The following is a 25,615-nucleotide window of genomic DNA, read 5'->3' on the forward strand; positions in this document are numbered from 1 at the left end:
CTCCCGTAACCTTCGTTCAGCCCACAAGCTACTGCTGTCTCTGCCTTCTTACAGACTAAAGCGCACTGGTGGTGCCAGGTTTGCTGTCCAAACAAAACAGGTGATGGACCGAATGTGGATTAATGTCACACATTCATCCCAGTCCAAAGATCTGGGCCCAAATTCATCGTTTTTTTGCACTCCACACTACCCTGGGTTAGACAATGGTGATATGCAAATCAGCTCTGACCCTGTGCCCCATGGGAACAGTCCAGTCCGAACTACAAAAGCCATGTCCTTCCCAGAACGGAATCAAGCATCCGAGGACCGGACCGGTTTCGAGGTAACACCTCTCATCAGCCCGGCTAGCTTGACTCCAGGCACCCATGTTCTGGAACTCTTTCCCTTCCGACATACGATTTTGCCCACTCTTCTTAATTTCAGAAGATTGGCTATTTCGCCAGGCTTTCTAATTATGCATTCGAGCTTGGGTTCTGAAGACATTGTAGCGCCAAGAAACCTCCTCGGTGTATGTGCACTTTATACATTTATTTTAACATAACATAACATAACATGTAGTACAAGTGCATTACGGTTATACACAACAATTTAAAAATAATAAAAGTAAACCATTAACATATGAGACATCTTTAACAGATACAAATGTTTAAACTCAAATTTTGCAGCTCCTTTCTTTTTTCTTTTCTTATTTTTAGCCATTGCTTACAGATTCAATGCACAGAGGAATTGGGGAGTCACAAAATAAAATACACAAATGCAATACAGCAGTGTTGGATGCTTCCAACAAATTCCCAAATAAATGTAGTTGCATTTTTTTTTTGCATTTGCACACTTATGTGTGGATTTAGAGTTCAGTGTAGGCTGGACATCTTCCAAAACATGACAGATGTCTGATCCACTTTGTTTAAAAAGTATTGGTGTCTATGCTTTCAAAATAGATGGACATGATGTTTGCCAACTTTAACGGATGTCAGACATCTGTCATCCTTTAAATCACACTCCTGAGGTCCGATTTAGAGTAATGAATAATAATAACCCTGTATTTGTAAAGCGCAAACTAATCACCCCTAAGGGTCTCAAGGCGCTGTGGGCCATCGGGAAGATTAACCCGGAGTCACATGGTGCTGAGCTGACCTGCTGACAGCGATCAAACCGTGAGCCCCTGTGTTCTGGAGTCAGCCGCCCTGCCCGCTGCGCCACACCTCTTCCTTGAGTTGGGTGGTGAAAGAAAATACAGGATTTGCACGTCCTCTACAAAAACAAACTATTTTCTATTACCAGCAAGCTCGAGATCAATGGCCATATGTATCAAAGGGTTTTACCCATTCTGTGTCTATGGGGAAATGTGTTGATACATATGGCCCTCAAGTAACTTGTGAAAATGCAAATTGAACATGATGAAACCTAGGTGGGCATTTAGGTCATCAGTGAGGATGCAAAACTAATTGTAAAAAAATACACATATCTCTGAAACCATTACCCAGTCACGGCCGGTGCAGGGTGGGGCAGTTTGGGGGGAGTCGACAGACGACAGAATAGGGAAAAGAAAACCACTTACCTTGAGCTCTCCACATTGCAGAGTCAGAGATGCGGTAGGCGCAAGGGAAGTGGTTTAAAAAAAAAATCAATTTTATATACCCTATTCCGTCGTCTGTCAACTTTCCCGGCCCGCCCCACCACCTCACCGCTCTTACTTGCACCGGCCGCGATGGCCATTACCTGATGCAGCAAGCCAGCAATAATTTTCGTCAATTGTTTTGTTTAGCAACAAGTGGCTCGCAATTAGTTTAGTCATACTGTTTCATTTATTTTTCCCAAAGTTAGTAATGTAATTATTTCTCAAAGGTAGTAATGTAATTATTTTTCTACATTTGAACAGGGTATTTATAGATCTTATTTTTCACTGTTTTTGCTAGTATCGCCTGGAAAGCTACACAGAGTCTAGGACCTTGAAACGGAAATATGAACCATATAATGGTGAGCCAAACTGCATGTCTTTCTTTCGGTATGTCTGTATGACCTGCTTGCAAACTGCCTGACAAATCATTCCTATATATCCCCTTTCCCCATTTCAATCTCTTATCTGTTTGTGTTTATATCTAAGTTGCTTAAACTTACATTTAAATCCCTTATTCTATTATACAAATGAAATATATCTATATGCCTAAACTTCTACAAACATGATTTCATTAAGGTGCTAGTACAATGTACAGTGTTGTTCCTGACACCAAGAATAATATGTTCGAAAGGCTTTCCAAGAGATCAGTAAATCTAAAGTTATGCAAATGGCTTCAATACAGCTAGGTACTTTCAAATTCTGAACTCCACTCTTCTCTCAATTAAACAGAAAGAAGTCTTCTACTGAAAGCATAGTGTTCCTCTTGCCTTCACTAATGGTTTTTAGGTCTCGCCTACACAGCGCATGTGGTGTGCTGTGAGACGTATTGTTTTACAATTCAGTTGGCTTGCAACCCACCCACAGCATACCATTAGTTGTTTTAGTTGTCACTCTTATTTGAAATCTTTCAATTGCCTTGCTCTCATAGGCTTCCCTTCTTTCCTTGTGTTAGCTCCTCCCTAAAGCATTGACCAAGTACATGTGTTCTTCCCCCACCTTTATTTTTCCTCGTTTAAAAACAAATTAAAGTATTAATACTGGATGTGAAATGAGCTTTCCTACTTTTAACATATGCATACAGCATCTTATTGATGTTGCTGTCACCATATCTGCTGTCTCTATTGATGCTTTAGCTGCATTCACCCACAACTGTACTACTCTGTGCCACCCTATACCACTCTACTCGAAACCAGTTTACTCTACTCCAAGGCACGCCTCTCCACTCTACACCACTATGCTAAATCCTACACCACTACACTCTACTCCCCTCCATGCCAATCCACTCTACACCAATGCACTCTATGCCACTCTACTGTACACCTCTCCATTAAACACAATGCCACTCTACTCTACGCCACTCCACTCTACTCTTTGCAACTCCACTCTACCCCACTCAGCTCCATTTTGGGCCACTCATTGATACTCTACTCTATGCCACTTCACTCTACTCCATGCCATTGTACTCCACCCGCTCTACTCCAATCCACCCCTCGATGCCACTCTACTCAACGCCACTCTATGACACTCTACTCTACCCCACTCCACTGTACGCTAATCAACTCCACTCTATGTCAGTATATTCCACTTCACTCTACTTCACTCTACACACTCTGCGCCACTCCACCTCACTATGCCTCTCTGCTCCTATCTACTCCACTCTAGAGTCTATATCACTCTACGCCACATTACTTTACGCCACTGCACTCTACACCACTCCACTCTATGCACTCCACTTTACACCAGCCCACTCCACACAATGCCACTTGATGGCACGCATGCCCCTCTAGGCCACTTTATGCCATTGCACTCTACACTACGCCCTATGCCACTTTGTTCCACTCTACACCCCTTTGCTTTGCTCTACATCACTCCAAGCCCATGCATTCCACTGTACCTATGACACTCCACTCTACTCTACTCCATGTCACTCTACTCCACTCCACTACAGCCCACTATATGTCACTCCAGTCTGGTCTATTCAATCCCACTCCACACAATGTGACTCAATGGCAGTCTATGCCACTTTAATCTACACCACTCTATGCCACTCCAATCTACTCTATGCCACTGTACCCTACATCACTCCACTCCATTTAATGTCACTCTATGCCACTTTACTCCATGCCACTCCACTCTACGCCACTCCACTCTACGCCACTCTACTCCACGCTACTCTATTTCACTCTGCCCCACTGAAATCTACACCGCTCTACTCCATGCCATTCTACTCCAATCCACCCTACTCTATGCCACTGAACTCTATGCCACTCTATTCTATGCCACTCACCTGTACGCGACTCTCTCCACTTAATCCACTCTACACCTATCTACTTCAGGCTACTTCACTAAAGACCACTCTACTCCATGCCTCTCCACTCTACTCTACTGTACTCTATGCCACTCCAGTCCACACCACACTATGCCACTCTATGCCACTACATTCTACTCTACACCACTGTACCCTATGTCACTACACTCTACTCTGCACCACTACATGCCACTCCATACCACTCTATGCAACTCAACTCTGTGCCATTCTACTACATGCCCCTCTACTCCATGTCACTCTACTCAACTTCACCTCACTCTATGCCACAATACTCTACAGCAATCCACATTATGCAACTTGACGGTTTGGCCATCCTAAGACGGCCGGCCAAACCGTCATGCGCCGTTATGGTACCCACCACTCCTCCTCCGTACTGGCTGCTGCTGTCCGTCAGGATCTATGTCGTTTACACTGAAAATCAATAATTATACATAACAAGCATTGGAAAATGTATTTGATTTCACCTATGTGAATAATGATAAGCTGTTTTTTGTTGTAAATTGTAGCTTGCTGATTAGTTGCACAATATAAGTTACAGAAAGTCTGTTAAAGTGTTATGACTGGTTTATGTACAAAAAGGCAATATATTGTGCTGTTACCAGTGGTACAGTGCAGGTAAGTAATAGCTCCATCAATGATCAGGGGGGCCCTATGTGCACAATGCTGCGTCAATCCTTACGCCTGCTTCAAGCAGGCGCAGGGTTTTGACGTAGCATGGGCCCAAAAGTGACTGATTGAAATCTGGTAGATTTCACTCAGCCACTTTTGGGAGCCGTTCCTGCGCCGAACACCTCCCCCTGCGATGGTACGCCTCTTCTGGCGCAGGGCTTTACAACGTGACGCATCTGGGAGATGCGTCACGTTGTAAATACCCCGCACCATGGCGCATCTTTTGTGCTGCCGCTGCGTCACAAAAGTGACACAACTGCGGCGTAAAAGCGGCGCAAGGGGCTTGTAAATCTGCCCCTTACTCTTTTAAATGTATTTGCCAAGATATAGGTAAGATAGAAGTTCTTCATATGCTGTCAAACGGGAACAAGCATGTACAAATCCAACGGTTTTGCTTATACAGTTTAAAAGAATTACTACACTCGGCGCAAGCACCATATTCCCAGCCGAATGTCAGTTTTCCTTCGCCCATACATGACATGTGGAAGACCGCAGCAATGAAACTGCACCAAAGCAGATTTAATAAAGTGCACACTCATAGCATACTTTAAGACACCAATGTAAACAAGAGGAGTGCGGGGGTGAAGGAGAGGTAAAAGCATGCAGCCGACAAGCAGGTTCGCAAGAAATAAAGTTCCACACAAATGCGGATGAACACAGTACTTTGGTCGCGAGAACTGATAAGAGCCCCTTTTAAGATATATTAAATGCAACAGATTTTCCAAGCGCGGCGCAAGCGCTGTGCATGAGAAACCTAAAAAAGAAGTATGGCCTCTTGCAGTAATTTGTAATGTATGCATGATTCACAAAACATAGAATAAAAGTCATGCATGAGATTATGCACTTATTTGAATTTCTGGTCCATAGGACATACAGCAGTAGGCATAGTCCAGCTAATACAAACAGCTGCCCTCATTGAATAAAAAACTACATTCTTGTTGGCATCTGCTTGAATCCAGGCCTGTTTATCTGGCCCATGGCCCTCGAAATAGCCTGCAAGTCTCTTACATCTTCACCTCCCGATCCATGGCTTTCCCCCAAAGATGTCAATATCAAGAAATCAGAAGGAGCATCACCTGTTACAGGAAGTGACGTGTGCTTCATTCCAGCCTTATAGGTCCATGAATGGGAGAGATCTATCAAGGTATGGTAGGAACAAAAGAGAAAATTATTGTGATTGGTGAAAGGAAATATCTGTCTTGGATCTGACTAGAACTTATAAACAAGTATTGTAACAAACAAGCATGGGCAACGCCAAGCGGTCTGGCCTTGGCGTTGCCATTTTACATATAATAATACATAATGCATATTGTGAACAATAAATAACCCAAAACATTCAAGAATCACAGCACATGTATGCACAGACAGCCATACACAGACAGTCACCCTTGAATGTTTTTGAAATCTTTTAGCATTGTGTATTGTCCCAAGGTGGTTGAAGCACATATATAAAACCAGCCACCTTGGAAGGCTAAAGAAATATAAAGCATTGGAAAAACTTTCCAAGATGGTCCTCTTACATGGACATGTACGGGTGGACATTTTGGAATAAGTATAGTTATAGTTTTACATGCAACCATAGACATGAGCGAACATTTTTAAATTTTGTTCGTCAATCTTTAATATTTTACCAGTCGAGGGTGGTCAATCACTGTTTTGTACTGGTAAACTAATAAGCGATGCACGGAATTCAGCGTTCATTAAAAAGAGCGTGCGGCCTGGTAGCCGCATGCATGGAACTTGTGGACCCTGGGAAAACAGCGAAAAGTAGCCATTGGCAAAACAAAACGTCTGGCTCATTTCAGATCAGTGTGTTCAGTGTTGTAATGCGTGCCTTTTGTATTACATTTGTGGATGCACAAGCAGACAACACACATATCAGGCCAACAGACATAACAAATGAATGCGCACATACACAACACACATAGAAGCATACATTCAGACACAGGCATATGCCATAAGTAGTGAAGATCAGATTTAACAGTCTGACACCATAGACTGCCAACTATGTCCAAGACACGCAGACTAACTAACATTAACTTTAAACAACAGAACTGTCTCTCCTGCGACAATGTAACTTTCTTATAGGCTGTTCGCACAGAGCAAAGTTATGTAGCTATGGCTGGTGTCAGTTCATACTCTAACCATCTGCATTAACTCATATGGACAGCCCTATTGATCCCACCCAACTTCTTTTAATCAAATCTAACATGAATATATATATGGAATGATTAAAGCGCAAGGCAAATCCCAATATTCAACAATAAGTAACAAGTAGTGGGTTAGCTCATTAACCCCTGGTTCGTTAATAGTGTGGTAGTCACCACAAAACATTTTAGCACCTCATCAGGAGTAGTAAGCGCTACATAAATTTAGTTGCAGTACAACACACACACCTCAATACATTCATAGACTAACAGAGTTCATGTGGAATTTACACATAAAACTTTGCTAGACAAATAGACACTGCATGCAGTGTGCAGGAGGAACAACAAGTGACTAAGCCTGGGCAGTGTTCGCGGAGTTCCGCTACACGTAACTCCTCGAAATGACAAAAAAATCTGCAGTGCTACGCCGCCGCGGAGTTTCACGAGTGGCGGAGTGCATTAGGGTCATGCCATTCGCACGGATTGTGAGCGCCGGGTGTTTGTCCATCTGCTGTAAAATCATTGTGAATGGCACGTGCTGCTCGAGTAAATTTTCTACTCGAACAGCAGCTTTCTCAACGCGAGCTGAAGGTTTCTCAGTGCGAGTTGTCGCGACCCGCAGCGGCCACTTGCATTGAGACATCTATGAGATATATATTTTACTGCATGCATGTGAACTATGTTTCACTTGTTTTTGTATATGTGTGGTGTGCGCTCAGGAAAAGCAAGGGACAGCAACATGGAGAGGCACAAGCCCCCAGTAAACAATGTTCATACAGGTTTATATACTACAACAACGCTCGCTCCTTGGAACAGAGCATGCAGTCACATGTTCAAACTCAGAAGTCTATTTTTTTTGTATTGTAGCATTAGATTGACTCTTCAGTGCAGCATTGCAGGGTGCTGTATGTCTTATGTTTGTGGCTCTTGGCGGGAGCCTAAAAAAGTAATTAGGGGAGTACTTTATTGCTCTGAAAGGTGACATTCAAATAGAATCTGACCAGAAAACTGTTCTGAGGAATCCTAAGAGTGATGTCATTTCCTTGCTGTTAACAAATGCCAGTTTGTGGTGCATGTGATCTCACATGTAGGATGTTCAGTAAGTGTTGATGAGCAGCACATTCGACTCCTGCTGCCCCAGCCACACTTTAAACAAGTATTTTTAATGCAATAGGTCTCGCGTTTGGGAGAGTTAGAGCTATTGGGGTTGTAAATGTTTTTTACTTATGTGTTTTGGAGTGGAGTGGATGTATGTGGCGTGTAATTGAATTATGGGGTATGTTGAGCAGTAAAATAAAGTGGATAGAAAGTAGGTGGTATTTAGTGTATAAGAATTATGTGGAGGGGGATAGTGTGTTATGGAGAGGAAAAATGTTGTATTGTATTTAGTGTTGTGGAATGCTATGTATTACAGGATTAATAATGAGTGCTGTTTAATTTTGTGTTGTGATGTATAATTATGTCGTGTTGATTGTATGTATGTGGTGTGTTTGGAGCAGGGGTCACAAGTCATTCAGCTCTGAGTCAAGCAGCCATTGCAGACTGAAGGCTATTAGTGCTTAATTATATATTGTTTAAATATGTTTAGAACTTGTAAGTCACAGGCTCGAATTTGGACAGAGACGACTCAGGCTTTTTTATCCTTCAAATAATATGAGTTGTTTTTTCGTTAGTGCCTATGTCTACTGCGAAAACAATTGGAGAAAGTTACTATATTAAAATATACGTTTTTACAATGATTTTACATTTTAAGTGCTTTTTATTAAACTTTTCACCAGTTCTTCCTTATGGCTAAAATCCAGGTACCCCTAGTATGTGAGGGAATTGGTGATTACATACTGCTTAAAACAAGGCTCCAAAATTCTGATACATTAAGCCAGGACCAGCGTCAAATGACCTTAGTTTGTATCTACCTTCCCCCATCTAAGCCCAAAAGAAAAACAACGTTAAACAGAATTCTGCCAATAATCAGCGATTGACATGCTGAACACCTGGACGATCTATGGCTAATCATGGGTGATTCCAGCGCAAATCTAATGGAATCAGACTTAAACTTCTCCCTGGTCGCTTTGGATGATTCAACCTGATCTATTCCAGAAATAAGCAGCCAGTACAACGAAAGGACAACTATGGACTTGACTTGTCAGCCTAGTTTAACCAACTGGGCCTCCGAGTCTTAAAAGGAAGATCATCCTCAGACTCACCAGAAGCCTATACTCACTTCTCCCACTCCTCACTGGCCACTCTAGACTACATTTTGATTTCAATTGCGCATTTTCATGCAGCACACGATTTTGCTGTAATTCCCTCATTGACAAGCGGCGACCATGCCATCATCGCTTGCCCTATTCTATCATCGTAATGCCATCGCCCAAGAATCAAATTGATCGGTGAGGAGGCCAATCTGGAGCCAGTGAAGAAAATAAGGTGGACGACCGAACATAAAGAAAAAATGGAAGGAGAAGTAGAATTAATTTTTTCTAGAGCAACTGAGGAAAATGGTAATCTAATCCCGACAATATCTTGGGAACAACTTCTGGAAGAGATTAGGGATAAACTCAGAGAGACAAAGAGAAATCCGTGCACATCACACTTAAAAGATGACCGTATGGAAAAACAAAAAGAGTTAATATTGGCAATTAAACATAAATTAAACTACACCATGCGAAATATCATCAATGAGATCTCTGAGCATAGATTAGCCAAGGAAAAGGTAGCAGCAATTCGTCAGAGCTACAGGAAAGCAAGATTCTCTCTTCAAAGAATGACTGAAGAAACTCACTGGATCAAAGCTCACGAAATAATAAAGTCCCGGGATCAGAAGAGATTCTGGAAGTGGATGAATAACTGCTTCAAACCAAATCTGCAACCCACTGTCACAAATATCTCGGCCCAAGCGTGGGAAAATCACATATACGCTCTCTACGTGGACCCACCCAGTGAAGACAGCACAAGCCACAAATCAGCTACCTCCTGCAATATACCATCTCGCTTTGAGCCATCGTATGGACCAAGCAACCAGAAGGAAATAACAGCAGATATGGTCGTGTCCATCATAAACAAAATGCGCCCAGGCGGGGCACCAGGCCCTAACGGCATTCCTCCAATGGTATATAAAGGAACAGTCCGTTACCAGTCACTAGAATTCCAGTCCTTGGTTCGTCACACCATGAAGTCGGCCAGCCGGGAGGATGGAGCCGGGTTTCTTTACAGGCCATACCTGGAGGGTTCTCCCCGTGATGATGGTAATGATGAGGTCATTTCCTGCGAAGTTTCGCTCTCCTGGGATCACGCAGAGGAACTAGACAGACTTCCAGCTGGTGTTCCCAGCAGTGAAGGTGTGTCCTGGTCTGATCAGTTCTCAGCTTTGGTGGGGGTCGTCCCATGACCACCATCAGGGCCCTCATCCGCCGCTAGTTGACGCTTGCAGGTCCGGAGTTCCAGCATGCACCTTCTTGAAGAATGATATGTTGCGAGTGACTTCTTCTGTTCCTCTCCTGGCTGTTACCATGGTGCCGGTTCTGCGGATGACTGTCCAAGGCCTGTGCTCGAATGGAAGCCGGAACTTGCTCCCAAGGGTATCTGTCCTTGATGTAGACTTTGTCTCTCACTTGAATGGAAGACATCTGGGCTCGTCGGTTGGCACCGGCTTGGTCATTGGAGTTGGTCCGGTTGGCTAGGGACTTTCCAGTGTCAACCTGAGAGGGGGTCCAGCTTGGGTGATGCAGGATGGTGTCTCTCACTATTCGGCATGTGCTCGCCGGTCCCGGAGCTGCCTCGGTTGTGAGATGGGGTGCCAAATGGTATTCTCTCAGGAAGCTGTATATGGCCCTCTCGAGCAGTGATCCATCTGCATGCGCAATGCGTATTACTTTGTTGAGAGTACGCATGAACCTCTCTACTTCCCCATTTGCTTGAGGCCAGCGCTGGGTCACTTTCCAAAGCTGAATTCCCCAGGTCTTGAGATACTGCGCAAACATTTGTCCATGGAAGGGTGGACCGTTGTCTATCTTCACCACTTCGAAAATTCGGTGGATAGCAATGGTCTTCTCAAACTTGGTAACGACCTCCGTGGCCGTCTACTTCCCACAATTTCAACCTCAGGGTACTTTGTGAAGTCATCGATGATTACCAGTGCATAGTGTCCATCAGGGAGGTGTCAAAGTCTACAATCCACTTCCATGGTCGTTGGGGGTTTTCTTCCGTGATGACTGGGTGGGGGTGATCCGGTTGGCCGCTGCTTGGCACCATGAGCATGTTCTGACTGTTTGGTCAACCAGTGTGTCCATCCCTGGGAACCAACTTTGGCTGTAAGCCGGCTCTTGGTCTTTACCATGCCTTGATGTCCCCAGTGTGTGAGGTCCACCGCTTATTGAGCCATGCTTGATGGTATCACCAGTCGTGGCCCTCGGAGCAGACAACCCCGACTGTCGACCGAAAGTTCATCCTTAACCCGCACCATCGACTCCAAGACGGTCTTTGCTTGCGGCGTTCGTCGGGCCATGGTGGACTGAATGGGGCGCCATTCACCCAATTGGACTGCTTTTACGGCCAGTTGGAGGCATTCATCATTCCGGGTGGCTTCTACAATGGTCTCTAGACTCATAGGCAGTGGTTGGGATCTTTCCAATACAAAACGGACATATTCTTCAGTGTCTTTGGCATCCTTCTCTTTCGCTTTGGTGGCCTCTCTGGGATGCCTCGAGAGGTAGTCCACGGGATTGGATGAACCCGGCTTGTATTCCACTCGATAGTCATATTCCTGCAGTTGAAGGATCTATTTTTCAATCCTCAGTGGAGGTTTGGACGCTGATCCTTGAAACAGAGGGATAAGGGGCTTGTGGTTTGTGGACAATGTGAACGGATGGCTGTACACATAGACGTGGAAGTGCCGACAGGCCCAGTGAATGGCAATCGCTTCTCACTCTATTTGAGAGTATCTCTGTTCCGTGTCGGTCAGGGAGCGGCTCGCGTATGCTATCGGGCCCACTCTCCATTCCCTTGCAACTGGGTGAGCACGGCTCCGAGCCCATATGGGCTGGCGTCCACAGTGACGTTGGTGGATCGGGTCGGGTTGATGTACGACAGTGTTGTATCTGCAGACAGCGCTGATTTAGTATCCTTGAAGGCCTGCTCCTGTTTGTGGCCCCATTGCCACGTGGTGGAGAATTTTGTCAGTTCCCTGAGGGGCTTTGTGAGGTTGGACAAATCTGTGACGAAATGTCCGCAAAAGTTCACCATTCCCAGGAAACTTCTTATTTCCAATATATTGGATGGTGCAGGGGCCTCTTGTATGTCTTGCACCTTGTCCGGGTCCCGGGACACTCCTTGGTCTGAGAATGTGTAGCCAAAGAAGCTGATCTTGTTCTTTAAGAATTGGCACTTCTCTCTGTGTAAGGTCAGTCCGGACTCTTTGATCCTGTGAAGAACCCCCCGAAGTCTCCGATGGTGATCTTCTACCGATGACGCGTAGATAAGTAGGTCGTCACTTACATTTAGGACCCCTGGAAGCCCGCTGAGGTCTTCACGGATGGTGTTTTGAAACACCTCCGCGGCACTCAAGATTTTGAAATTGAGGCATCGGTATCTCCTGAGACCTACGTGCGTAGAGAAGGTGGTGATGTATCGGGAGTCCGGGTGTAGTGGTAGTTGGTGATAGCCGAACCAGAGGTCCATCTTCGAGAACCACTTTGCGCCGTTCAGTTCTCCCAGTATGTCGTCGATGGTCGGGGTTAGGTGACGTTCCCTTTTCACCGTGGCATTTGGGAGGTGCATGTCCACGCAGATGCGGACTTGCCCTGGCTGTTTCGGTTTCCGTACCACTGGGGTGGGCCCGCTTACCTTTTTGATAATCCCTTGCTTCTCCAGCGCCTCCAATTCTTCTTCAAACTTCTTTCGCAGGTGGAACGCAATACGCCTGTGCCTCAGCACCATGGTTGGACTGACGGGTTGATATGGAGAGAGACCTCTTTCCCTTTCAGGCATCCGATACCTTTGAAGACGTCTTCATGATGGCCTCTAGTTCCTCCTCTTGTACCACCATGGCGAATGATATGAGCCTCAGTTCCTCTGCTGATTGTCCACTTATCAGCATACCGCTTCCTTCCTTGGTCACGTACACTGTGGTGGGGGTCTTGAGGTGCTGGTGTTGCCGTTCAGTCTTGAAGCATCCCAGGAGCGAGATGGGTTTCTTCTGGCCGTGCGCAAACACTCTGATCCTTGCCTCGCGTAGGGGTGTGCGTGGACTTAGTTGGTTATATACATTGGCAGCCATCAGTTCAATCGAATTAAACAACAAGGGGTGGTGATGGACAGAGTTTCTGAATTAAGCAGAATACTCTAACCCAGTCAAGAGATCAGGACTAGATCCAACACCGTTTTTTAGCTCACTGCACCATCCCAGCTCAGAACCTGGCTATATGCAAATTAGTCTGTTCCTGTCCCAGTGCATGATGGGAACAGGGCAAACCAAACTACAAAGCCAATTCTTTTACTGGGAAGGAAACCAGCTTCCGGGGACCGGTTTCTGGCATTACAGCCGTCTTCGGCCCGGCTTGCTTGAATCCTGATGGTGCAATGAGCAAGGGACTCACATCTGAGTATACCCTTCCACGCTTATGGTGGACAAAATAATTAAACAACAAGGGGTGGTGATGGACAGAGTTTCTGAATTAAGCAGAATACTCTAACCCAGTCAAGAGATCAGGGCTAGATCCAACACCGTTTTTTAGCTCACTGCACCATCCCAGCTCAGAACCTGGCTATATGCAAATTAGTCTGTTCCTGTCCCAGTGCATGATGGGAACAGGGCAAACCAAACTACAAAGCCAATTCTTTCACTGGGAAGGAAACAAGCTTCCGGGGTCCGGTTTCTGGCATTACAGCCGTCTTCGGCCCGGCTTGCTTGAATCCTGATGGTGCAATGAGCAAGGGACTCACATCTGAGTATACCCTTCCACGCTTATGGTGGGCAAAATAATTAAACAACAAGGGGTGGTGATGGACAGAGTTTCTGAATTAAGCAGAATACTCTAACCCAGTCAAGAGATCAGGGCTAGATCCAACACAGTTTTTTAGCTCACTGCACCATCCCAGCTCAGAACCTGGCTATATGCAAATTAGTCTGTTCCTGTCCCAGTGCATGATGGGAACAGGGCAAACCAAACTACAAAGCCAATTCTTTCACTGGGAAGGAAACAAGCTTCCGGGGACCGGTTTCTGGCATTACAGCAGTCTTCGGGCAGTGAGATAAATAACGGTGATGGATCAAGCCCTGATCTTTGGACTGGGTAAGAGTGGTCTGCTCAATTCAGACACTCTGTTCATCACCACCCCCTTTTCTGAATCGTTTTTGGCCACTATAGGTGTGGCAGGGTATACTCAGACATGAGTCCCTTTTTCACTGCTCCATCAGGATTCAAGTAAGCCGGGCCGAAGACGGCTGAAATGCCAGAAACCGGTCCCCGGTAGCTTGTCTCCTTTCTGGTGAAGAATTGGTTTGGTAGTTTAGTCTGCCCTGTTCCCATGATGCACTGGGCCAGGGACAGACTGATTTGCATATAGCCAGGTTCTGAGCTGGGATGGGGCAGTGAGATAAATAACGGTGATGGATCAAGCCCTGATCTTTGGACTGGGTAAGAGTGGTCTGCTCAATTCAGACACTCTGTTCATCACCACCCCCTTTTCTGAATCGTTTTTGGCCACTATAGGTGTGGCAGGGTATACTCAGACATGAGTCCCTTTCTCACTGCTCCATCAGGATTCAAGTAAGCCGGGCCGAAGACGGCTGAAATGCCAGAAACCGGTCCCCGGTAGCTTGTCTCCTTTCTGGTGAAGAATTGGCTTGGTAGTTTAGTCTGCCCTGTTCCCATGATGCACTGGGCCAGGGACAGACTGATTTGCATATAGCCAGGTTCTGAGCTGGGATGGGGCAGTGAGATAAATAACGGTGATGGATCAAGCCCTGATCTTTGGACTGGGTATGAGTGGTCTGCTCAATTCAGACACTCTGTTCATCACCACCCCCTTTTCTGAATCGTTTTTGGCCACTATAGGTGTGGCAGGGTATACTCAGACATGAGTCCCTTTCTCACTGCTCCATCAGGATTCAAGTAAGCCGGGCCGAAGACGGCTGAAATGCCAGAAACCGGTCCCCGGTAGCTTGTCTCCTTTCTGGTGAAGAATTGGCTTGGTAGTTTAGTCTGCCCTGTTCCCATGATGCACTGGGCCAGGGACAGAATGATTTGCATATAGCCAGGTTCTGAGCTGGGATGGGGCAGTGAGATAAATAACGGTGATGGATCAAGCCCTGATCTTTGGACTGGGTAAGAGTGGTCTGCTCAATTCAGACACTCTGTTCATCACCACCCCCTTTTCTGAATCGTTTTTGGCCACTATAGGTGTGGCAGGGTATACTCAGACATGAGTCCCTTTCTCACTGCTCCATCAGGATTCAAGTAAGCCGGGCCGAAGACGGCTGAAATGCCAGAAACCGGTCCCCGGTAGCTTGTCTCCTTTCTGGTGAAGAATTGGCTTGGTAGTTTAGTCTGCCCTGTTCCCATGATGCACTGGGCCAGGGACAGACTGATTTGCATATAGCCAGGTTCTGAGCTGTAATGGGGCAGTGAGATAAATAACGGTGATGGATCAAGCCCTGATCTTTGGACTGGGTAAGAGTGGTCTGCTCAATTCAGACACTCTGTTCATCACCACCCCCTTTTCTGGATCAGTTCAATCGAGGCTCCAGTGTCAATAGTGGTTCTCACCTCCTGGTGGTGGATCTTAATTCTGCACCTTGGAAGCCGTTGTCGCTTCCGTCGCGGCTGATCAACTGCGAATACATAGTGGACCGTGTAGTCTTCCGTGTCGTCATCCATGTCCTCACTGTCTCGCTCTTCAGCTGCAGTCTGTGCTGCTTCCTTCCTTGACTCTGCTGACCGGCATACCGCCATGAACTGGTTCATCCACCTGCAGGCACTGCACTTTTTTCCTCTCGCTGGGCAGTCTTGCGTGCGATGGGGTGTGCCTCCGCAGTATCCGCATTCCCTCTTCTTGTCTTGCTGTCTTCTCCCTGCGTTTTGGCGCACTTTAGGCCTTACCACATTTGCCTTCTCCACCACATTGACTTGTTCCATCTTAATGGGTCGGTGGAGGGCTGCTTCCATGTGAGATGCTCTGGCTTGCGACAGTTCTTTTGACCGGCCCAGGGTGAGGATGTCCGCTAGAGGCTTGCCATCCTCTTGAAGGATGTTTACTCTGAGTTGGTTGAGTAGCACCCTTGTATTATCTGACCACGTATTTCTTCCTGTTCATCACGGAATCTGCAAGTGCTGGCCGGTTCTTTTAAACGTCCGTGGAACGCGTCTAAAGATTCCTCCGCTTCTTGCTTGGCCTGGCGAAAAATTAACCTTTCGTAGTCCCTGTTCGCCATCGGCTCGAAGTGCGCGTTTAGGGCATTGAGAAGCGTGATCTATGTTGTGGGTGTGGCTTCTACCAGGGTCTTGTAGATGTGGTGGATATCCTTACCTCTGAGGTGGAGGAGTACGGCTCTGTGGCTTTCCCGGTCTATGCCCGCCCCTTCAAAGTAGATCTGGAGGCGATCGGTCCAGTCTTATCAGGGCTGGGCAAGGGATGAGGGTGTCCCGTCCACCACGAAGGGTTCAATGGCAGGGATCGACGCTATCTTGGCGCAGACACAGTCACACCTTGCGGCACGTGCACTGCTTAACTCCTGGGCACACTAGCAGACGCCTGGCCGAGGGCGATGATGTCGTCAGGGCCTCTCCCGTGGCCTGTTCGTCCTAGGCCTCACTGTGGTTTTCTCCCCTTTCAGGATGCTGGGGGCACACTCCTGTGTGGGCTCCACCGGGTGTGCAGGAAGGGCCTTGCTGTCATCCAGGCACATTCAGGGGCTGCAGGACCTGCCACGTCACAGCAGACTCGCCTGGGGCACACAGCAGGCCAGCAAGAAACCAGGCTGCACACTGTGGGCATAGGGCTGTGATCAAAGGCCCACTGATTGCATCAATCACCAGCTAATGGGGTTAATTGCTCTGCACTGCATGGGGTCGTTTCTGCCCCTCGTTGCCAGTGTAGTGGGGGGGTACCGCTCGCGCACGTGGTGCCAGCGCTGCAGCTGCAATGAACACTTGGGACACTTCGTTATGATTGCTGTGTAGTCCCAATTAACTTCCTCGGGCCACGCCTTCTTCATTTATAGCTGGCCCGTGACGACACGCGCCAGCGCTAACGTAACATCTCTGACACGGGTAGACTACACCGCTACCCCGCGTCGGAGAACACTACACTGATAAGCGCTGTTAAAAAAGCCCGCAAGCGATGGAAATCGTGTATCGAATTCAAGCAAAAATGCAAACTATTGCGGTGTTGCAATTTTTTATCCAAGTTCACAAGTTTCCAGAGAAAATTTGTATTAAATTCCTGAACAAAAGAAATAATTCTAAACATGATCATACAGTTGCATTAACATTGTTAATCATAATGCTATTGTGCGAAGTAAATTATATCTATTTCAGTGTATGGGTTCAGCTCCATTCTGAACGAGGTGACGGTTCGGGCTCAGGGGGTTGGGAGATTATTCAGGATGGGCTGTACGGCCGGGCTGCAAAAGGAAAACAAAGGCATTAGAATTGAAACTTGTGATCGGAATAGTTACAAGCATGCAGACATCAGCATGTTCTAACTGTTCCAATTACAGTAAATAAAGTCTGTCCAGCACCATGTCGGGGTTTCCTGAAAAGTCATGCCGCCCACAAGGAGGCAATCAAAGGCAAGGGTGCAGAGGGTGGGGAAGGTTAACCATTCCATTCGGAACAGGAAGCACCGGCAGCAGGGCATACTTTATCAAGTAAGATGTTGAGGTCGGAGAGGCCCTGAAAAGGTTTAAGCAATGCTTTCTCTAACTGAAAATCTTGTCTTGAGTGTGAATAAGTTCAGCAACTGTAAACGTTTGAATGGATTTCTATGTTACAAATCCATATTTTTTGCAAGCAAAGGAATATGATGTAGGTGTTAGAAATAGTACCAAGAAAGATGCCTCTCTCCAGAAGCCCTTCCGTCACAAATGTATATGAGTTCTAAAGGTGATTCAATTAATCTTGAGAAGCACAGTAAGGTCACTAGCTTCTGGCCAGAGTCACGTGATGCTGAGCTGACTGGCTTTGGGGCTCGAACCGTGAGCCCTGTAATCAGCCGCAATGGCCACTGAGCCACACCGGTCCCACCACCAGGAGAGACCACTGGAGCTAACGCCTTCCCACTTCCTGTAACTACTTTTTATTTAAACATGCAACGTGGTTTCAGTTGGGGAGGGGGAAGCGGGGGTTAGGTAGGTAGATATGTGCCAAGCGGCGCTTTCCCCTTGGTAAATGCAGCCAATTGATGCTCCGGTGACTGTGTGGGCTCTAAGTATGTTTTACTTTTGACATGGCATTTGTTGCAAATGGTTTGCAGCTTTAGAACTGTAATGTTCTAAACAGTAGGTGCCTTTAAGTGTTACTTAATACCAGTAGTACTAATTTTATTTACTTTGGAAGGATGGCAGGTAGAGTTGTGTCGGCTGGAACCCGAACTTGTTGAGCTGGCCAGTTGCACTGGCCTCTGCAGCAGGTGCATTAGCTCCTGAGCTGTCTGACCCGATCGACCCCCTCCAATTAACTCAATCCAATGCGTCAGTATTAATCCATATAGTTCCAAAGTTCAGATATATCGCCCTCGCTCTACTGGCGTCCAAAACCCGGAAATTAAGTTCACTTCCGGGTTTTGGACGCCAGTAGAGCGAGGGCGATTGTGCCACAGGATTTCGTACCACACGTACCCGTGGGTTACGGTCTTATTTTGGAATTTTACTAATGGGATACGACCAGACCTATATCTGAACTTTGGAACTATATGGATTAATACTGACGCATTGGATTGAGTTTTTTCATACATAGCGGTGACAACTATTTCTCGTGTTTAACACCACAAGGGGTACCCTTCCGGGTTGGAATTAGCACCAGAACTGGGCCCAAGTACTGACGTTTCAGCCATTGAACCCTGAAGAGTTGTAGTCTCTGTGCATGTACAGTCCTACAACGAAACACGTGTCGGCTGGCTGTATATTATTGCCTATTTGATGACCTAATAAAAAGGAGAGATACATGAACCTCCATGAAAACGACGTTGGACAAAAATTTCTCTTTGATGCAATCCTATTTACTGTGAACAAATAGTAGAGAAGGAGGGGTGCACAACAAAAAGGTAGGTCGGTCAGTCAATGGTCTGTTTAGAATTCTGGGTGCACTCATAGAGTAGTGTCATCCGTCTAAGACACTTTCAGTAATGACTATAGTTGTGCATGCGGAGCCCCGCAGATGCATCCCCTGGTGAGGCACACCAATTTGGATCACACACAGGTGTTCCGTTTTTAATTGTATTCTTCGTTTATTTCATTTCAATGATTTGTATTCATTTTTAGCATAGTTGACTTGAATATAAAACAGCATATCCAGCAGTCGTTATCCGTAACAATTAAACATTAACCTCCAATGCATTTCGGGCTTGAGTGCCCTTGGTCACGGAGAGCTGAGGAGGAAGCACAAAGGGGGGGCAGTGGTGAGAAACTATATCGCTGTGAAAAGCATGGCGGGGTCTACTGGAGTGATATGGTGTTTGGGCTCATTCGTAATTGATAGTGCGCGAGGCTGTAGTGCAGGGTGGGGAATGTGAGGGAGAAATTACCGTGAACAGTGATGACGGAGTGATGACGGACTAGCGCCCGATGGTTACGGGGGCCATTTGGAATGGTGATGGTTAAAGATGCTTGAACCTCACAATTATTGTTGATTAACTGTACCCCTTCACACTCACAATATATAATTCACACCACTCGGTGTTCTCTTTGGCACTCCCCTCCGGTATACACCATTCCAACATGGCCCCCGTTCTTTTAGCACTGTTCTTTAACCATCACCATTCCAAAATGGCCCCCGTAACCATCGGGCGCTAGTCCGTCATCACTGTTCATGTAAGCATTTAACCGGCTGCCTCACATGTGTTTGGGGACAGCGAACGGATGACCGATGGAGACCGTCTTCAGACGCTACGCGTAACTTTAAAGTAAGATGATGGAACATGTCGTTTCTTATTACTTAAGCTCGTTTCACTAGCGGTAATTTCTCCCTCACATTCCCCACCCTGCACTACAGCCTCGCGCACTATCAATTACGAATGAGCCCAAACACCATATCACTCCAGTAGACCCCGCCATGCTTTTCACAGCGATATAGTTTCTCACCACTGCCCCCCCTTTGTGCTTCCTCCTCAGCTCTCCGTGACCAAGGGCACTCAAGCCCGAAATGCATTGGAGGTTAATGTTTAATTGTTACGGATAACGACTGCTGGATATGCTGTTTTATATTCAAGTCAACTATGCTAAAAATGAATACAAATCATTGAAATGAAATAAACGAAGAATACAATTAAAAACGAAACACCTGTGTGTGATCCAAATTGGTGTGCCTCACCAGGGGATGCATCTGCGGGGCTCCGCATGCACAACTATAGTCAGATCCTATTTACTGTCACATTGCTGTTGAGACTCTGTCTGAGTGCGCAGGATTTTGTGTTGATGTTTGTAAGGGTGAATTTGTCACGCCTTAATTGAGGGGTTCTCAAGGGTCTCCCCTTCCTGCTTGCACCATTACTGCTGGCAAGTACTTATTACGTTTATTTTTGCTTCAGCGCCTTTAGATCCCGAAAACTCAAAACCCTTTTCTCTGGTATCATAGGGGTGTAGGATATCCATACCCTGCCACCTTCTATTTTTTTTTTCATAATTACACAGAGGATATCAGATTAAGCCCCGAAACCTGTAATGGCTGCCTGCAACTTTTTATCTCATGTTGGAGGCAGCCAATCAGAGTGCTTTCTTCGCGGATCCTTGCTCCCATGTGAGTGAGTTGGCCCAAGGAAAAAAAGCCCCCTGGGACTATCAGAATTCTCACTTTTGTGAAACGGGGTACAACTGACTTTTGCAAGAGCCCTTTGAACCCAAAAGTCCGGATGTACAAATATTGTTTATCCTTAACATCTCAAAAACTACTGAACAGATTAACACCAAATTATAAAAAGCACACTTTCTGGACCAAGGTCTTGCTCCCTGCCAAACTTGGGGTGATTCCATTCAGCAGTTTTTGGAGTAGCGTTGTTCAAATAAGTCTAAGGAAAATGCATGGGTATGTGTGCCCTGCTTGACAGGTCACATCGATAGATAGATAGATAGATAGATAGATAGATAGATAGATAGATAGATAGATAGATAGATAGATAGATAGATAGATAGATAGATAGATAGATAGATAGATAGATAGATAGATAGATAGATAGATAGATAGATAGATAGATAGATAGATAGATAGATAGATAGATAGATAGATAGATAGATAGATAGATAGGAGCACATATGTATTTCCTTTTTTCTAGTAAAGGTTGTTTTTTTTTACAGCATAATTTATTTCTACCCAAAGAGATTATGCCTTAATCAGTAATACATATTTTCATTCATTGATCTCATATTTATATGATTTGATTGATTTTGGATGGCACATAGCAATCCTGTGTTTTTGTGCCTCAGGTAACGAGATAGACTCAAATGGTACTCCTCCGTCTCTTTGGGACATGAATGTGGATACTCCTCCCATGTTTGAAGCAGGAAAGAAGAAGTTCATAGTGCCTCACACCTCATCAGTAGAGGTAGGTGATCAATCATCAATCAATTCCATATTAAAAAGCCAAAGTGGGATTTTGTTTTAACCCCTTCCATGCTCATGAGGCACGGTTGCGCTGTGTTCATGACAAGCTGAGCTTGTCATGACCTGCGTGGCGCTCACAAGCGAGGATAATTCCCCTGCTGTGCTGAACGTTTCACGAAAACGGGTGTGGTCCTGACGAGCACAGCGCCACTGTGCTGCATGACGAGCCGAGCTCGTCATGAGCATCGGGGCGCTGCGCGCGCCACCCCTCCCCCCAGCACAGCAGGAGAATTACCCCCGCGGCAAAGGGTTTAAAAAATAAAAAAAGCAATGCCCCCAAACCTTCCTTCAATGGCGAGGGGTGTATTTTCAGGTTTTATTGCTCCTTACTGACAGGTTTCACTTGGCAATGACAGACAGTGAAAACGAGTTATATGTTCACCCACTCTACATCGGGTGGGTGTCACATAGTTAAATCTCTGACAGCCCCTTCTCTGTTTGAGAGTTAGGCGGTGGAGACAGAGTAATCTCCACCGTCTACATAATGAAGGTCCGCCTGACTCTACCTGAAGTGGGCGGACCTTAAGTCTGTGTCAGAGTATCCTCTATATATGTTGTACAGAAGTTATTGTCTAATTTGAAAGACACATCACAGATTGAAAAACTCAATAGTCTAAGCACGCCAGTTCATTATACTGCGATCTATATTTTTAAAAGTCTAGGGGCCATATTTTCAAGACCGGGGATAACATTATCGCCGATTTAGCGGCAGGAAACTGCAGCTAAAGTGGTGATAAGGGGCTTGATAATATGCCCTTGAGAAGTCCAATAGAAGCCCTGGTTTGATTTACTTCACACCAGAACCTGGGCTTCTATTGGAATTATCAAGGGCATATTATCAAGCCCCTTATCGCCGCTTTATGTGCAGATTTCTGCCGCTAAATCGGCAATAATGTTATCGCCGTTCTAGATAATATGGCCCTTAGTTCTAAATATTAAGCTTGCTGATTGCCTTTTGTTTATGTTCACTGTTGCTCACTGAGACAATTAGAGGACAGCTCAGGAGGCCAAACGTCAAAATTTGGTCTAGCAAATATTATGCACACCAAGATCATTCTAATTGCAAATAATTTTATTTACCTATTTCTGGTCTCATAAAGTCAGAAAACTACTTGGTACAAAATGTATATCAATTGAAATTGTACTTTTTAACAAGTGATAAATGTAAGGCATTTGAGACTGAGCACATCAAATACATCTTCTACCTCCATGGCTATCTTACCAGATGTCTGATCTTCATGTATATCACTGTATAGGTGTTTACGCTCCATGAACCCAGTGAGTGTATTTCGTAAATGTAATTTGATGCCAACATTGCCACATCTATGTTTAAATGTGTATTATACCATCAATTAAAACTTTCCCATGTGGTATGTAGTTACTTCGAAATACATTGTACAGCCATCTTCTTTTGTATCTTCGAACTCCTTCTGGCACGCCACACTCCAGTCGAAAACCACCCCTTACCTGAGTAGGTTGCGTATGGCATATGTTCGTCTGGTGAAGTTCTGCACAAATTTGCTGTAAAATTCCACCATCCCCATGAAGGATTTTATTTCATCTTTGCTCTTGGGTGGTGTGAGGTTGATAATGGTGTTTTGAAGATCTGCTTTGGGGCGTATGCCCTCCGTTGTCACTATGTGGCCCAGAAACTCAATTTCAGCACAGCCAATATTGCACTTTTCTTTCTTCACCGTAAGTCCTTATTCTTTGAATCTTTCCAAGAACTGTCTCAGCCTGAGCTCGTGTTGCATGCCATCCTCTCCGAAGACCAGCACGTCATCCTGGTAGCACATGACCCCAGGGATGCCTTTAAGGAGGTTGCTCATTATCCTTTGGAAGACTGCCGCGACAGACACTAGTCTGAACGGCATCCACTTGAATTTTTATGACTCCATGGGCGTTATGAATGCTGTGAGTTCTTCTGAGTCAGGATGGAGCCTGACTTGGTAGTAGGCTGGGTTCAGATCCAGCAACGTGAATACCTTTGCACCCGCTAACGTGCTCATCATCTGTGAAATGTTCGGGAGGGGGTACTTATCAACTATGACTTCCTTGTTTAACGCTCTAAGGTCAATGCATAAGCACACTGCCCCATCCCCCTTCCTAGCTGCAACAATGGGTGCCAACCAACTTCTCCAACTCCTCCCTCACGGCATTCTGTATGGAAATGGGCAGATTCCTAACCTTGGCTGAGACAGGCTTAGAATTGTCTTTGAGTTTTATTCTGTGGGCATAGTTTTTGAGGCATCCTAATTTCTCTGTAAAGACCTCCTTAAACTCATCCTCGATCCCCTTTAGGGTTTCCCCCACCTCCTGCCCCAAAATCTGTGGATTCTTGTTGGGATTGAGGTATTTGCCTAAGCCTTTTTGGGCCTGCCACCCCAGGATGTTGTCGTCCTTCTTTGACACATAAATCTTTGTGACAGCCAACCTGTCCTTGTAGCCTACCGTGCCCCAGAAGTAACCTTTCATTTGTATGGGCTGCCCACCATAACCTCCCGGTCTTACATCCTTTCTTTGCAGCGTTAGTTTACCATTTGATACTTTCTCAAAATCTTCTGCAGATATAATTGTCAGTTTGGAACATGAGTCAAACATTGCTTCAATTTTTGTTTCTTCCCCTGCTATAAAATCTTTAGAATCGTTCACGGTCTCACCCTGACCCTGTAACACAATCTCATCACAGACACGGGTAGTGCCATCCCTGTTCTGTTTCCTGTAATTAGCATTGATTCTGCAGCATTGTCTGAAGTGCCCCCTCCTTCCACACTTGTTGTATGTTGTTTTTATGGCTGGGCACTCCCTGTCATTCGCCCAGTGACCAGGTCTGCCACACCTGTAACAGTTTCGTTTGAAACTCCATCTCCCAATACTCTCTTTCTGTTCTTTTTTAAGCCCTCTGACTGCGAGAACATTTTCACTCTCCACCTTGACTTCACTCACTTCGGTTTTTTCCTCACTATCCTGCTTTATTTCACTCACGCATTGTATCATGTGCTCTACTTGTTTAGCCTCAAAGAGCATCTCCCCGAGGGGCAGGTCATCTTTTAGCCATAATTCCTCACATGCACGCTCAGTCTTACAAGTTAAGACAAATTGATCACGTATCCGCTCCTCACAGGCTCCCCTAAACGTGCAAGTAGCCGCTAACTTACGCTGCTCAGAGACAAACTCCTCCCCCTCTTTCTGTCCCCTCTTTCCGAAGTGGTATCGTTCCATGATGGTGCTTATCTTTAGCAAGAAATGGATTTCTAATTTCTTCAGACTTATTTCATTTTCATTCAACCCTCTCTCATCATTTGCATTCAGATCAGGAAGATGTTCTAGTATCTCTTGCCCTTCAGCCCCTAGATAATGCATCAGCAAAGCTATTTTCCTTTCAAGCCCCAAGTTTGGTCCACACACTACTGCGTAGTTCTGGAAACCTTTTCCCACTTGAGAGCTGGCTCCCCTGGAGTGGACAGGAAGAATGGCGGAGGTGTGACATTCTGCATGATGACTTAAGCAGTGCAGTGATAAATGACAGGGGGAAAGGTGCCCTATAGTACTTCCCTGGGCAATCGGTAAAACACATGCAATTACTCAACAGAACTTGCGCAAAGCTCTAACCTGATCATAGGTATGCAGAGGACAACAATGTCAATGTGAAGTAATGAAAACAAACTCAGTAGCTTAGAAGACATTGAAATGACATTCAGCACCATAATGATAAAACAGGTGGGAATTACTATATGTAAAAGTAAATGTAATTTGTACTTGTAAAGAGCACTAATACCCCAACTGGGGTGTCCTGGCGCTGTAACGCATACCGCTGTGGAACCCTTCCTGACTTTTCCCTGTGAAATGTCCACTCCTGGGCACCCCCAAGGTGAAGCCAGGCATCCCAGCGCTGTTGGGGCCGTTGTGGAGATTAAGGAAGCTATTGCCCAGAGTTGCAGAGTGGGACCCATGATTAGAATAGGCACCGAGGCGAGAATTATCAAGTCCGAGGAAATTGAGCCCAAGACTTGCCGAGGCGGGAATTGAACCCTGGTCC

The 25,615-nt window shown here is 45.7% G+C and overlaps 1 protein-coding gene across 1 annotated transcript in view; it reads left to right on the forward strand.

Moving 5' to 3' along the window:
• Positions 1 to 25,615, forward strand: part of LOC147692969 (protein SSUH2 homolog) — a 459,976-nt gene that overhangs the window by 310,525 nt on the left and 123,836 nt on the right. The window contains exons 3-4 of the mRNA XM_086939219.1: positions 1,917 to 1,977; positions 21,399 to 21,517. Coding sequence (XP_086795345.1) covers positions 1,917 to 1,977; positions 21,399 to 21,517 — 180 coding nt within the window. The remainder of the gene's footprint in view (positions 1 to 1,916; positions 1,978 to 21,398; positions 21,518 to 25,615) is intronic.

The sequence above is a fragment of the Lissotriton vulgaris genome, chromosome 9 (genome assembly GCF_964263255.1).
Source record: "Lissotriton vulgaris chromosome 9, aLisVul1.2, whole genome shotgun sequence".
NCBI lineage: Eukaryota > Metazoa > Chordata > Amphibia > Caudata > Salamandridae > Lissotriton > Lissotriton vulgaris.